At 56.7% G+C, this 15,245-nt stretch overlaps 2 protein-coding genes and 1 long non-coding RNA gene across 5 annotated transcripts in view; 1 reads left to right on the forward strand and 2 right to left on the reverse strand.

Annotated features, from left to right (window-relative positions):
- Positions 1–3,987, reverse strand: part of OTUD5 (OTU deubiquitinase 5) — a 31,847-nt gene extending 27,860 nt beyond the window's left edge. For 2 of the 3 annotated variants that reach the window (XM_008272600.4, XM_008272599.4), the window contains exon 1: positions 2,619–3,973. In XM_008272600.4, the coding sequence (XP_008270822.1) occupies positions 2,619–3,212 (594 nt within the window). In that variant the 5' untranslated portion in view covers positions 3,213–3,973. Of the gene's footprint in view, positions 1–2,618 lie in introns of all 3 variants that reach the window. The other variant, XM_002719904.5, reaches the window with a different exon arrangement.
- Positions 3,988–5,629: 1,642 nt separating this feature from the next.
- LOC138847658 (uncharacterized) lies at positions 5,630–6,124 on the forward strand. The gene is made up of 2 exons (XR_011385572.1): positions 5,630–5,745; positions 6,004–6,124. It is a non-coding gene; the product is annotated as an uncharacterized lncRNA (long non-coding RNA).
- Positions 6,125–7,191: 1,067 nt separating this feature from the next.
- On the reverse strand, positions 7,192–14,190 carry KCND1 (potassium voltage-gated channel subfamily D member 1). The gene is made up of 9 exons (XM_070067043.1): positions 13,980–14,190; positions 13,628–13,804; positions 13,234–13,300; positions 11,441–12,674; positions 9,530–9,692; positions 9,343–9,426; positions 9,156–9,254; positions 8,559–8,809; positions 7,192–7,554 (listed from the first exon to the last, which is right to left on the reverse strand). Exons 4-9 carry the CDS (start codon positions 12,559–12,561, stop codon positions 7,329–7,331), a joined length of 1,944 nt encoding a protein of 647 aa, XP_069923144.1. The 5' UTR covers positions 12,562–12,674; positions 13,234–13,300; positions 13,628–13,804; positions 13,980–14,190; the 3' UTR covers positions 7,192–7,328.
- Between the last annotated feature and the right edge of the window lie 1,055 nt (positions 14,191–15,245).

The following is a 15,245-nucleotide window of genomic DNA, read 5'->3' on the forward strand; positions in this document are numbered from 1 at the left end:
AGCAGGGAGCTGAACCAGAACTGGAGCAGCAGGGACTTGAACTGGCATCCACATGGGATATGGCACTGCAGGCGGAGACTTGTGCAACTACGCCACAGTGCAGGCCCCTTCCATGTTCCTATGGGGACAAATGTAAGGACAGGGCTGTAGAGAGGTGTTTCTTGGGTTAACATGGCAACACAGAACCTTCTTCCTCTGCCCCTGGGACCAGGGAATATATCACTCCCCATTTCTGTGGGCAAGGAGAGACACTGTACCCCTACCATGGAGAAAAAATGAACTTCCTGGTCCTGACCCTGTTGAGCTCAGACTGACCCTGTCAAAAATAATGATGGTAGGAAATAAGAATATGGGGCTCAAGACAAGGCCCTGCCCTCTGTGAAGGAAGTACACAAAGGTTTACCTGCACCAAGGGAGAGAGGGGTATGGGAGGAAAATTTCCCTGGAGTGGGGGTTCCAAACCCCTGCCCTGCCTTTCAGAACCTGGAACATTTCCCTGACCCTGGATATGGCAAGCCAGCAGAGGTGGGTCAGGGAAAGACCCAGAATCTCTCCCAGTTCCAGAAGGGAGGCTCAGACCCCATGTCCCTAGGACATGACCTTCTCAAGGAAGGTAGGGGGACCTTCTTGGCCCGGTGAGGGGGGCTCAGGGTAAGGGGTTATATGAGCTGAAGAGCACCCAATGAGGAAGTCTCAGCCACACTAAGATGCCCTCCTGCTCCTCTCCCTGGTGATAAGGGACTGCCTGGTATGGTAGGAGAGCTTCAGGCTCAAAGGGGAGCTCAGGCCTCAGTCCCTAAGGTAAAGGATCTCTTGTCTCTGGGCAGAAACACATGCCCCTGGAAGACAGGGGAATGTGAGTCTTAGGCCCAAATACCCAAAGCAGGAAATACTACATTCCTTAAAAGCTCCCATGACTGGGGTGTATGTCTGTTGTGCGAGGTGAGGTGACAGTGCCTTCAGGGAAGAGTCATGCCTCAGATCCTGAGGTGGGAAACAGGCCTTCACTCAGGCAACTGCAAACCTTTGAGGGGAGACTCAGCACCCTGTCCCTCAGGGCCCCGGTATCTTGACCCGAGAGAAGAGCCTCAGGGCTCGGTTCTGGTAGGATCGCCTACTCCTGAGGAGATCCCTGAAGAGACTGCTCAGATCCTGTCTCTCTCAGGACAGCCACTGGAGCGCAGTGGGTTTCCAGTCCCTGAGGAAAAGTTCCAGTGTCCTCGGCAGAGTGGGCCTCGGGCCCTTCAAGTTACACTAAAGAGCCACAAGGAGGCCTCAGACAGCATCTCTGGGACCCCCATACTGCCCATGTCCCCTGAGGCAGGCTCGAGTTCCCAAGACAGAAATTTAGGCCCTTGTGACAAGAGGGAGCCCTCAAACCCCTATTACAGAGAAAAAGACAGGCTGTTAAGTCCCCAAGGTGTATTTCAGTCCCATAGAATTGAGAAAGACCTTACACCCATGCGTGTGTGTGTGTGGCGGCTAGGCCTCAGAGCCCTGAGAACACTCGGACGCCAGTCCATGAGAAGAACCATCTCCTGAGAAACTCACCTTGCCCGGGACCTCTGCTGGGGGATATCAAGCCCCTGAAGAGGTCTCAAACCCAGCCTAAAAAAACCCCCAGCCCTTAAGCAGCAGACGCCTCGGCCCCAGTATCCAAAAGCTGTGGGTTTTTTCCCCTTGACAAAAGGTTGAGCGCCCCCTCCCCCTGGGGTGGGGGCATCTCTTGAAAGCCGGCAGCCTCAGGCCACTGGTGAGAAACACAGACCCTTGTCGCTCAGAAGAGATATATCTCATGTACCCAGGCAGTCTCCGGGCAGGCCCTGGGAGTTGTTTTTAGTCCCTGTCCACAAATGGGGAGGAGATCTTATCTCCCCAGGACAAGAAAAAGCTCAGAAGATCCCTCTGCTGTGTGCGTGTGCACATACTCTCATGCACGTAGGCTCATGCCAAGCCCTAAATTCTAGAACAGGGAGTGTCAGGCCCCTGAAGGCAGGCTTAGGACCCTTGAGGAGGGGCCAGGCCCGAGCGCTCCGGGGTCCCACACCATGTCGCCCTGCAGGGGACGAGGGCTGTCCCATGCGTGCGTGCGGTGTCTCAGACCCTTGGGAGCATTTAGGTTCTTTAAGGACGCTGAGACCCCCATCTCTGAGGCCCCCACCTTACGTGAGTTCCCAGGAGGGGGCACTCGCATTGGCCTGTCCTGGAAGGGCGATCTCAAGCGGCAGCACACACACACACACACACACACACACCTGGATTCCTCAGAGATGCCTAGGCCCTCGCCTCACCTGACTCCTCCTCTCTGGAGGAGCTCCATCTTGCCTGTTGTCTCTGGAAAGACTCTCTTGTGGGTCCCCCAAAATGAGGTCCCAGGGCCTGAAGCGAAGACTAGCGCCCCCTTCAAGAGACCTCAGCCCCCATCTTTAAGGCCCCCACCTTATCGGAAGCCTCTACCTACAAGTCCTTGGGAGTGGAGGAGGAGAGTGCAAATCCTATCCCTACCACACACGTAGGAGTGTCAGATCACGCGAGAAGGCCTAGGTCCCTTGGGTCCCTTCTCGGCCCAGGGGCTGCTACTTTAACATGCAACGCCCAGCCTCACCCCCAACCCTTACCTGCTCGACCGTAGCAGGGTCCATGGCCTCAATGCGTGCGGCTGCTGCTTCATACTCGTCCTCACTGTTGTAGCCCGCGCCGACCTCCTCACGCTCCGGGCTGCCCCCACCAACGGCGCCAACCCCAGGAGCCTGACGCCGCCGCTTGCTGTGTCCTGGCCCTGAGCAGCAGCCACCCACGCCCACAGCACCACCTACGCCCACCACCACGCCCGCCGCGCCTACGCCCGCCGCTGCTGCACCCAGTGCATCACCGGGACCGCCGCCGGGACCACCAGGGCCCCCACAAGGAGGTGGAGAGGCCTGCTGTGGCCGAGGCCCCGCCACTGCGCCTGGTGGCACGGCTAATGCCCAGCGGTGAAGCGCGCCCGGCGGCCCCGGGAGCGGGCCCTGAGGCGGCGGCGAAGCCCGGGGACGGGCCCCTACGACACCCGAGTCACGGTCGCGATCGCCGCCACCCACACCCGTGCCGCCGCCGCCCACGCCCACACCCCCGCCGCGGCGCGGCGCCGGGGGCAGAGGCCCGGACGGCGGCGGCTCGTTGGTGGGGTCGGCGTCGGGAGGCGGCGGCTTCTTTTTGGGGAGAATAGTCATGGCGGCAGAGCCGAGTACCCCCCAGCAAACCCGGCGCGAGGCACGCCGGGAGAGAACCCGGATGAGGGGGCTACAGTCGTGCGCGAAGCACGACGGGAGCAGCTAGACCCGGATAAAGAGATCAGGCACCGGTTCGAGAACCGTCGGCGGCGCGCAGGTCACGCCGGGAGGAAAACCCGGATGTGAAGTCTAGCACGAAGGTACAGCGGCGGGCTTGTCGCAGCCTTCTCTCCGGCGAGACTGTCGTAGCTGAGCAAGTTTACGGCTACGTTCGTTCCGGCCTTCGGCTTCAAAGGAAACAGAACCAAAACAAGCACCTCTTCGCTCCGCCCCCTCCCAGGTTCTTGAACTACCGGGTGGGGCCCCGGGGCGCCGCGCATGCGCGCCAGGGCACAGCCCTGCCCGTCGCTCGGAAGTACGTGGGCAAGATCTCCGCCACCGCCACAACAATTGCGGATGCCAACCAATCAAAGCAGCTGCGTAGGTCCTCGACGGCGCCCCCGGCCAATCAGAGGCAAGCGGTCGTCCTCCCGGGCCCTCCGTCTCAGATTTCAAAGTCGGCACTCTGGTTCCCAGCGTTTCTTTTTGTCGGTCCCGTCATGCTCGTCAAGTCTCTCGTGGAGGCTCTGACTCGCAGGCGTGGGTACCGCGAAAGAACAGCGTGGTCTGTCCCGCGCACGATAAAAGCGCCGCCCCTCCAGGCTACCAACTTGAACACAGTCACCCGGACTGGAAAACATCAACACTCCCAGATCACAGCAGTCCCCGTATCGTCAGTTCCGGTCCCACCCACCTACAAATCCCCTTTGGCCGGAGAGGCGGGCGCCGCCTCACCCTGGTAACAGGCTGAGTTCTACAGTGATTGGCTGAGAGACGCCGTCACTCACTTCAGACAAGCCAACCTCGGGACAGACAGGCACCATGGGGATAGTAGGTGTTAGAGAAACAGACACTCCCTCTCTGGCACCACCGTACTCACCCTCGCGTTGACCTCCCCGCCCCTATGGCTGGTACGCAAGGGCACTACGGCTTTCTTCTAAAAACTGAATTTGCTTGGATCCAGCTAGTGTTTCTGAACCAACTGTGCCACCAGCTAGGGTCTCGCAAGGGGGTTGGTAAAATCGCTGCTGTTGTGTGGCTGGAGACCTACAAGCTAATCCTAGCTCTGCTCTTCCTGTCTGAGTGATCTTTGGCAAGTCATTTAACACCCACTCGTTCTCAATTTTGACTTCTTTGTATTACAATGATAATTCCATCAGAGCCTCAGCGAGTAATACTTATAAAGGGCCTGGCGCAATGCCTGGCACATAGTAAGTGCTCAGTAAATTAGTCTCATGGTGTGTGCATAGAAAAGATCCCAGATTTTAGAGATTACCCTTGTGTAAAATGAGAATGATGCGCGGAATCATTACAGGGTTCTGGTGAGCTCATGAACCAAGGTTTGTGAGGTGAGGGCTCACTGCTAGCCTTCGTCATGCAATAAGTTGACTGAAAGACCATTGGAAAGCTTCTGAGTGCCACCTAACGTTTTCCCTTCAGATGCTGCTAGTCGAAGCTCTTCCCCCAAAGGTATTAGTAATAGACAGGCATCAGTAGTGTTGTCTGCTCAGGAGACTGAATGGGAGGAGGGGATTCATGTTTTCTGGCCTTTTGTGTTTGGGACTCTGAGCCAAATGCCTGTACACATTATCCCATTGAATTGTCTAGTGAATCTTGACTGCTTCGGCTCCCTCAGCTCCCACAGGCTTGCCAATCCCTAGTGCTGCCATTGTTCCTCCCAAGTCTCTTGGCTCTCTCTGATTCTACTGCTCCTACCCTGGTCCAAGCCACCATCACCTACCAGCTGGACTACCACGAAAGCCTCCTCACTGCTCTTCCTCCAGGACTGTTTCTCTGTAATTCATCCCCCTACAGCCAGAACAGCCCTTCTGCAACCCAAACCTCACCGTGATAGTCTTGTTCCTAAGCTTTCAGAGGTCCCCGTTATCCTTACAATGGAGTCCCAAGTCCATCTCCTAGCTTCCAAGGCCTACCTCTCCTCACAGCCTCGTCCTCCTCCCTAGCTGAACTGAACTACTTTCATTTCCCCTAGAACCCTGGGCTCACTCTCGAGCCTCCAGGCCATTGTACATGCTGTTCCCTCTGCCTGCCTACAGCATTTCCAGCCTTTCGTCTTTTGCCTGGGCCAGTTCCAACTCATTCCTTATGTGTTGGCCAGGTTAGGTTCTCTTGGCAGCTACATGCTTCTGTAATCCACCAATCACAGCTCCAGCTATACAGTGTTGCTTAATTATCCGCCTTCCATGCTCAACTCTGTGCTTAATGTGCCCATCTTTGTATTTCTAACACTAGAACGCGGTGAGCAGTTAATGAATAACTGGCAAATAAATGAATCATTATCTCTATTTCACAGATTAGCAACCTGAAGCAAGAGAAAATAAGTGGTTCCCTCACCCAAGGCCTGGCTCCTCAGCGCTCTGCAGAGTTCGGTCATGCATGAGCCTTGTGTAGCTGATGACCCAGAAAAGAGAAGGTAGGAGAGGCCACAAGGAACAGGAAGTCCATCAGACGGAGAGATGCTTTTATTAGGGTTCAGTTCAGAGTTGTTTGCTGTCAGAAAGCCTGAGTTGAAGTCTCCTCTAACCAAGTATGTGTTGCTCTGAGTCTCAGTTTACCCATCTGTGACTGAGGGAGCTGGAACCAATGATGTACAAAAGGAGTAGCATGGGACTCCCTAGCCTGCCTGGTTGTAGATTGGACTCTTCAAATCACCCTCTTTCATTTCTTCTAGGGCCTCATCTTCCAGAATACATCACCAGCCACCTGCCTCATACCTCTGCTCACACCAGGCCTTCTACTGGTTGAAAGGAATTGAAATCAAGAGTGTTTTCAAACCCCCACCTTGGCCAACCCAGCCCCCAAGCCCACAGAGCCAACAGATGCTCGGTCCCCATCTCTCCTCTCAGGTTTTATTGACCGATGGAAACTACATCTTTGTCAGCCGCCAGCTCTGTGGGGACAGCGCTGGGGACAGGGAACCTGAGATGATGCCAGATTTCAGCCTGAGAGCAAGAATTCTGGAAGGTGACCCCGGAGGGAGGCGAGAGGGGAATTTGTGAAAAGGAGTGGGTGACGGGGCTGCGAATCAGAAGTTCCTCCTGCCTCCAAAAGCTCCTAGAGTTCAGGAACAATCCAGGCCTCAGCCCGTGATGTGTCTGTGCTGCTGCCCAAGAACATGCCCATGATCTCCAAACACAGTCCAGCACCTGCTGCTGCCAGGCTCTTATCTCAGCCAGTCCAGACTCCAGCCCAACCCAGGAAGGAGGAGAAAGGAGGAGGGGTAATCAGAGGTGGTCCTCCAATCAGGGCAGACGTAACTACTGCAGCAGACCGGTCAGAGGTGTTGCATAATGTCATGGCAGCAGCTGCTATTGCTAGAGTTTGCCAGGGGCCTAGTAGACGACAAGGTTGCAGGGACCTGTTTCCAGCAGCCAGGGAAGGGAGCGGTGGTATTTGTGCTATCTATGTATTGGAGAGGCAGCCTGTCCCCTTAGCCAAGGCCTGGGGGTGGCAGGGCACTGCTGAGGCCACAGCCCGTGAAGCCTGTAATTGATTGCATTCCAAGCTTCAGAATCTAGGAATTGTTGGGCCTGGTAGAGGCCAAGGATCTTTTTGGAGGTCAGATCAGAGGCAAGGGGTTTCTCTTCTCTGAACTCCCAAAGCTCCACAGCCCAGCCAGAGAGAAGAGGACATCTCAGCTGTCCCTCTCAGGCCACCTCAACCCACCTCCAAGGACCTGAAGGGAAGAGCATGCAGGAGGCAGCTGGGGGAGAAGGGCCAGTCCCTCAGTGTGCTGGGGCAAGGAGGCCAGGGCCTGTGGAAGCCCAGTGCTTCAGCTCCCACGGGGAAAACTGTCTGGGGTGGGGGAAGTTGCCCATTCCCTAACTACTTCCCCCTCGCCCCCAAGGTGAGTCGTTCCATGGAAGTCCATTGCATAGTTCTCAGCAGGGGGCAGAAGGGGTCCCCAGGCCGGCCCCTGTCTGCCTCCCCAAAATATGGCTTTGGAAAGGAGTCCCCAGTAATGAAGGGGGCCTTCTGAGTGGGCAGGCCCACCCATTACAGGGAAGAGATCTTGACAGTCTCAGGCAGGAGGCAAGGGGTACCCAGTCTGGAGTTCCTGAGAGTGCTGCTGGCCCTGCCACCACCGCCAGGGGAAGAAGGTTGGCTCTCATCTGGGGTGTTGGCAGGAGGGGTAGGGATACTGATAATGGCAGCCACGAAGTCCCGGCTGTCGCAGTTCAGGTCTAGGCTGTCGTGGGGCTTGGCATTGAGGCTTGAGCGGCTGTGGACAAGGGTGGGAAAGATGGGAGGTGTTTACAAAGTCATCTTAACACTTGCCACTGCAATCGTGGCATTTATTGAGCACCTGCTGGGTCCCTGGCATTGTGCAAAATGCTTCTCCTACATCCTCAATTAAGGTGGTGGAGAGTGAGGGTTCCAGAGTCGGATAACCCTGGGTGTTATGCCTGGTTCCTCTTTAACAAGTCTAAACTTCTCTTTCCCATCATCTGTAGCATAGGAATAACAATAGCTCCTGCTTCATAGGCTGGAGATGAAACGAGATGGGAAATGATAAAAAGTGCTCAGGGCAGTACCTGGGACGAGCAGGCACGCAAATGCACCAGGGTCAGTGCCTGAGCCTTTAAAAACCAGAAACAACACCATCAGGTCCTCAGTCCTCTTGACTTTCCCTCCCCATCCCTCTCCCTCCCTCTCTCCCTCCACGCCACCCACAGTAGCTTCTTTGCTGTGTCTCTAACACAGAGACCCGTCCCTGCCTCAGGGCCTTCGCACAGATGTTCACTCCTAGAAACCTCTTCTTCAACGTTATCTGCATGGCTCATCTGGGTCTCCCTCAGGTCTCTGACCACACTGTGAGGACCGCATCCCCTCCTGCACATTCTCTATGCCCCATCCGTGGCTTCTCTTTTTTCTTGGTGCTCACAGATGTTTACCCACACTATGTGACCTGGCTTTGTAACTGACCTGTTTGCTTAGTAACTGTTTCATCTTGGTAGGTTGCAAGTTCTAGAAGGACAGGGATATCTGTTCCACTCGGTTCACTGCTACATCCCAAGTGCCTAAAACTGCTTGGCCTACAGTAGGTGCTCAGTAAATACTTGGTGAGAGAACAAATGGAAACTGAGGAGTTCTGGTCAGGATAAGCCCTTGGAGGAGTCTGGGTTCAAGGTTAACTTGCTAGGCCTAGAGTCATGAAGTTTCAGACTCACTCTTCCAAGCTCCAAGCAGCCCCAGGTGTGGCCAGTGGATGGAAGAGGTACTTACCTCTGAGGGCCAGGGCTTCTCCGCAGCCCTGCCAGCGTATCGAGCTCCTGCATGCTGCCCCGGCTGACTGAGGCAGTGGAGTTGGCAAGGCGGATGGCCCGGCGCTTAGCACGCCGGGGGCAGCAGGAGGAGAGCAGGCTGCTGGGCCCCACTGGCTGCGAGGACACAGAGGTGCTGCGGCTGGTGCGGCCCCCCAGTGAGACAGCTCCGAGGGCCTCACTGAAGGTTAGCTCGTCTGTGAACTCATGGCACTGTGGACAGAAGGGAGACAGGCACCCTCTGGGAGCTGATCCCCCCCCTCCGAGGGCCTCACTGAAGGTTAGCTCGTCTGTGAACTCATGGCACTGTGGACAGAAGGGAGACAGGCACCCTCTGGGAGCTGATCCCCACCCCCCGTGTCCGCTCAGGCGTTTCCCTCCTTTCTGGAAGTTAGTCTCTCTCCCCTTCCCTTGCCCATCCTCCAAGGTTCAGCTCTACTGTGCCCTCTTCCAGGAAGCCCTGGGTGATTAGCAGCAAACCTCCATCCCAGGGAAGGAGCTGGGTTGGCAGCAGAGGGACCCCCCGCAGTCTGCCATGCCACCTCTCAGCAGGCCTCACCGTCGTCTTCTCTAGGCAGTGCAGCAAGTGGTGATGTTGCTGTTCAAAAGCAGACCGATTTCTGACACACAGCGCCTGCTCCTCTCCACTGCCGTTGTCCTGGAGTGGCCAGAGCAGAGAGGTAAGGTCAGCGCCTTCCTGCCCAACTCACTGCCCACCCCCCAGCCCCTATCCGGGCCCTACCCACCTCAAGGCCCCCATTCTGCTTGTACTGCAGGAAGGCGTTGGTGGTACCACTCTTTGCCAGCCGGATCCTTGCCAGGCGCACCTTCTACAGAGACAGGAGGAGACGAAGGGACAGGTGGGTAAGCCCAAGAGTAGACCGCCCTGGGGGTGTGGGGAAAAGAAGGTGCTCATATGGAAGGGGCAGTTACCTGCTGCGCTCGGCGCTTGTCAGCACGCTGGTTCTGGTGGTAGATGCGGCTAAAGTTGGATACAATAACTGGCACAGGCAGGGCAATGACCAAGACGCCACTGAGTGAGCAGATGGACCCAAAAATCTTGCCAGCGATGGTGCTGGGCACCATGTCTCCATAGCTAGGGTAGGGGGCAGAGCAGGTAGGCCAAGGTGAGGAAATGTGTCCACCCACCTCTCAGTGCCCCACTCCATGTCACCCGACACTGACTCGCTCCTGCAACTCTGGCCAGGCACCCAAACTCTCTGAGCCTCAGTTTCTTGCCCTGCAGAATGTGGGGAAGGACCTTTTTGGCCAGCAGTAGGGGGTCATTTGAAAAACAGGCCTGGCTCTCTGCCCCTACCATCTGCTGCCACCATCCGAGCTATGCACTGGGCATCCGAATCAGCTGGAAACCTGTTCACACCCAGCAGAGGGGAGAACGAGGAAGTCACAGGCGGTAACAACAGCCTCCACGGGCGAGAGTCCCTCAGGCCAGCTGAGGTGAACAGCATCCCAGAAGGAATGTTCTGTTGGTTGTATCTGCCTGCCTCTCTCTGTCTTACGCTCTCTAGGCAGCACCCCTTCTTACTCCCCCCAGGGAAAACCTTGAAAGTGTCCACGGATAAACAAATTGGGGAGGAGCCTTGAAACCCTCATTTCCTGCCCCCGCTCTTCCATGGAGATGGAGTAGAGCCAAGCTGACTCACTTGTTTCACAGAGAGGTAAACGGAAGCTCTGGGAGATTCCATAACTGACTTGCCCAAGACCACACAGCAGACCTGTGTCCTACCACAGCAGCAATCAGAACTCCGCCATAGAAACACAGCCTCTGCAGGCTTCAGCCTCTAGGCCTCTGCTCAGGCTGGCCCTGGGTTGGCTCTGCCTGCTTGCTTCGTGTATTTTGACTCATTTTAAGCATTCAGGACTCTGCTAAGAAGTCCCTCCAACTTGGCCATCTTGGGCTCTGTGATGTGTCATCCCAGACCGTGTCCTCGACCGTGAGACACGGACAGCCATCCACCCTCACAGAGTGGATGAATAGGATAAAAAGGACTTAATGGGGTAAAAGGCATCAAACACCCAGTACCAATCCACTGTCAGGGCTCAATATTTGTTGATCTCATCCTGAACCTGTAACCAGAATTAATTTCCACTCCTTAGAAACGCTAAATCTATTTTTTCTGTACCTGTATTAAGGTACTGAGCAAGGCCAATTCATTGAGTCATTCATTCACCAAGAGATACTGAGCACCAACGGTATACCTAATCGCAGTGATGGAAATTTAGAGAAGAACCACAGCGGCTGCCCTAGATGACGTGTTTAAGAGTGTCATGGGTTTGGTGAGTCCATTTGATACTTTTATCCCAATCTCAGAAATTGGCAGTTAAAAAAAAAATCTTGTTCTGGGAACCATCAAGGAATCACAAAGCCACAGAAGCAGTGTCCCACACAGCAGAGAATTCTAGTAGATTGGGAGACATGGGTTCTTGGAACAGAAAAAAGAGCGATAGAAAGCCAATGCCCGTGCATCCTGCACCAGAAACATTCAGAAAACGTTCACAGCCATGATATCAGTATCCTCTGTAGATAAGAGGGAGTCATCAGTTCCCATTTTACAAAGGGGGAAACTGAGGCTCTGAGAAAATACCAACAGAAAAAGAAGCAAAGACAACCCTCCTACCCAAGTCTCCTGACCTGGGAAATCCAGGTATTGTGAGAACTGGGAGGGGTTTCAAGACTCGTGTCCAGCTCCCTCAGTTGTTACCTAGGAACAAGTGAAGCACCAAAGGGGAGAAAGAGGTCCTTCACTCGGCCAGCCTTCCTAATTTTATAGCAGGGGCGAGTGTGGTTGATGGGGCAGCTCCTAACACAGGCTCTACACTCACCCGAGTGTGGTCATGGTGACAATGGTATACCAGAAGGCCGCCGGGATGCTCGTAAAGTTGGTCTTGCTTGTGCCCTTCTCAGCATAGAACATCACAGTGGCGAAGATGATGATGGCCATGGTGAGGGAAAAGAGGAGGAAGCCCAGCTCAGAGGCACAGCTCTTGAGTGTGTAGCCCAGAATCCGCAAGCCCTGGGAATGCCTGGAGAACTTGAAGATACGGAACACCCGGAACACACGCAGGGTGACGAAGGCGCCAGAGACATCCTCGTTCTTGGGCACCAAAAGCCCAATGTAGTAGGGCAGGATGGCCACCACATCGATGAGGCTCATGACACTCCGCAAGAAGCGGCAGCGGCTGGGTGCGGCAAACAGCCGCAAGAGATATTCACCTGTGAAGATGAGCACACAGGCTGTGTCCATGCAGAAAAAGGCCAGTGGGAAGCGGTCGCCACAGGGCTGCTCCCTCGGGGGCCGCCGTGCAGGGCCCCGGCACGGGATGGTCTCCACCACATTGGCGATGACCGACACGGCGATGAAAAAGCCGGTCACGTAGTAGAAAACGAGGGCTGCGGTGCTCGTGTGCGGGTTCTCAAAGGCCCGCCACAGCCGCTGCCGGATGGAGCTGCCAGCCGGCAATGCTGGACCGTCCCCGGTCTGCTCAGCCTCCTCGTCCTCAGCCAGGCGCTCGGCGTTCTCCTTCTTGCGGTCCCGATACTCTTCAAGGCAGCAGTCACCCACAAGCTCGGGGACCAGGCCATAGAAGGCCAGCTCTTCGTCGAAGGCTTGGATGCACTCCTGGCGCGGGCAGTGCAGCCGGCCCGTGCGGTAGAAGTTTAGCACGTGCCGGAACATGTCCGGGTCACGGTCAAAGAAGTACTCGCCGGAGTCAGCATCGTAGAAGAACTCCTTCTCCGAGCTGCCCAACAAAGTGTCTGGGTAGCGGTCCAGCGTGTTCTTCCAGGTCTCAAAGCGCCTGCCACTCACGTTCACCACCAGAACCTCATCTCCTCGAGATGCTTTCACCCCCGGCGCCGGGGGCAGCGGTTGCTGGGCCAGGGGAAGCCAGCCCACCGCAGCCGCCCGGGCAAAAGGTAGCCACGTGGCCACACCTGCCGCCATCCTGCCGCTCCCCTGGCCCACAGAGACTTGGGGGGAGTGGCCTTTAGGAGAATGTAGCTGTCTCCAGGATGGTGGGGGGCTTGGAGAGGCCCTGGGCCACCCAGACAAGGACACTGCGGGGGGGGGGGGGTGTCTAGAGAGGCCAAGAGGAACTAGGAGGAGGAACTAGAGAGATGGGCAGGAGCATGGGGGGCATTTAGAGGGTCTAGGAGGGGGCCAGGCAATGTCACAAGGGACCGAGCAAGAGCTACAGTGTCTGGAGGGGCCACGGGGTGTCTGAGGGAGGATTTAGAGACCGAGATGTTTGTAGAGGGGCCAGCATATGCCTGAGAGATGACTGGGGGTGTCTAGAGGGGCCAACAAACACGTGAGCGGCTGTCACACTCTCCGGAGTTCTTAGGAATGGAAAAAGGGCCTGGAACCCCCTGGCAGGGCTGGCGAGGAGACTGGGGCATTCAGAGGAGTAGAAGTGGGACCACAGGTGCTTGAAAGAGGCAGAGTCTGGAAGGGGCAGGGGGCTTCTAGGAGGGCTGTCCAAACCATCAAGATTTCTGGAGGAATGATAAAGGGGTTGGAACCCCCTTAGAGATGTGGAAAGGGGGCTAGTGCATCTCGAGGGGTGGCTACAGAACCAGGAGCTTGCAGGGAGGCTGAAAGCTGTCTCCGGAGTACCTGAGCTGCTGAGACTCGCCCGGGGTATGTGTGTGGAGGTGGCGGTCGTCTCCACCTTGCAGGAGTGCTGGGGAAGGCAAGTGAGGTGAGCCCCCTAGTGGGACTGGCCAGGGCGGCAAAAGGGGCTGGGTTACATTTTGAGAGGCTGAGAGCTACCTGGGGACTATCTGGAGAGGCTGACAGAGCCCCTCCCACACCCTCAGGAGTCCTGCAGGCAGGAAAAGGGGGCCTGGGGAAGCCCAAGGGACCAGGACTCAATTGGACAGAAGTTGGGCACAGCCCCAGAGAAACCCGGGGATCCCTAAAAACTAAGATAAGAGGAAGGGGCTGGAGAGGGGGGTGGGGTGTTTAGGGGAGTTGGGTGTGTCTGATTCAGGGAGGGGGACTGCCGGACCTTGAAGGAGGCTGGCGGGGGAGTCCGGGAGAAGGCTGGGTCCCACCGTTGGGGGCAGGTCTGGGGAAACCACACCCCGAGGGGCTGGCGGTGCGTGCTGGGCAGCGGCAGTAGCGACAGCAGCGGCAGCAGGAGGAGGAGGAGGAGGAAGAGGAAGAGAAGCAGCCACAACCAGGCCTAGGAGAGAAGGCGGCACAGGCAGGGGAAGGGGGCTGGGTCTCTGGAAAGACAAGATCTGGTGGGACCCCGGGGGACTGTCCCAGAATGGGCTACAGCATGGGCGCTGGACCAGGGAAGGGCAAGGACTGTGACACTGGTGGTCCCCTCCCCCTCCCCATGGGGCTGTCCTCACCTGTGTCCCCGCTGCAGCAGCAGCAAGAGCGGTGGGGCTGGGGGTACCAAGCACCGGAGCTCCTGACCCCTCTGCAGAGCTGCCGGGAGTTCTCCTCTGACTCTCTCTCCCCGCCCCTCCGAGCTTGCCGGGAGATGGAGAGGCAGGGAGGGGCCTTGTGGCTCCCAGAGCCCCCTCCCCTAGGACAGCCTGAGAGGGACCCTGGGGAGACTCCGCCTCCTACAAAGCTGGTTGGGCCTCAGTCGCGTCATCTGGAAAATGGGGGTGGCAGGGAGTTTTGCCAGTTCTCCCCACCTCCTTCCTGGACTCCCCCCCTCTTCCTGCCCAGCTCCTACCCCCCTCTGCCCCCAGGGGGCCCCCACCCCCCACTGGCCTGAATCAGCAGCACTTAGCAGATCCGATCGATGGGGAGGCGTCTGTTAATGGCCCCAGAGCGGAGTGCCACGGGGGATGATGCAGCGCTGTGTCCCCTCCCTGCCCCCCAGGCTATGGAAGGGCAGAAGAAACAGGGCTGGGGGTGGGGATAATTGGTATGAGGGATCCTCTATATGGCCCTGCCTCCAAAGCCAACCCCCTGGCCGTATCCCCCCCCCTAAGATTTATGCTCTGGCACTGGAGCTTGCATCTTCCTCTCTCTGGATGTGAAATGAGCAGTAAGGGAAGTGCAGATGGGGACAATCCAGGTCCCACGCCCCCACCAGGTTCTATCCCAGGCAGCCCCACTCGGAGCGGTTCACATCCAGTGGCTGGCCTCAAGTCACACCTCTGCCCCTAGAGGGCTCTGTTCCTGGGTGGCAGGAGCACAGAGCATGGATCAGGGAGCGCCTCTGGCAGGCATGGGTGGGTTCCTACTCCTGCTGTTCCACTGATTCGCTGTGCCCTGAAACAAGTGACTTGTATTGTTCCCTCAACTGTCCTATCTTGACAGTGTCATCCTAGGGTATTACACGAAGTGCTGTGACAGGGATGACACAGAGGATGCCTAATCTCAAGTACTGAAAGGTGGGTGGTGCTCGGGCCTTTCCATCAGTTCACACGCCCATGTAATCTTCCATTTGCTCACTTACCACAATCCTGCCATGTCCATGTCTTCATCCCTCCACCCACCCACCCATGCTCCCATCCACATAATCACTCTACTCATCCTTCCACCCACCCATCTGTCCATTTAGTCATTACTCCACCCAACTCGTCCATTTGTATGCTCACCTCGTCCACCTACCCATTCACCATCTGTATGTATCCGTTCTCCACTCATCTGTCCAT

Source organism: Oryctolagus cuniculus, chromosome X (genome assembly GCF_964237555.1).
Source record: "Oryctolagus cuniculus chromosome X, mOryCun1.1, whole genome shotgun sequence".
NCBI classification, from domain to species: Eukaryota; Metazoa; Chordata; class Mammalia; order Lagomorpha; family Leporidae; genus Oryctolagus; species Oryctolagus cuniculus.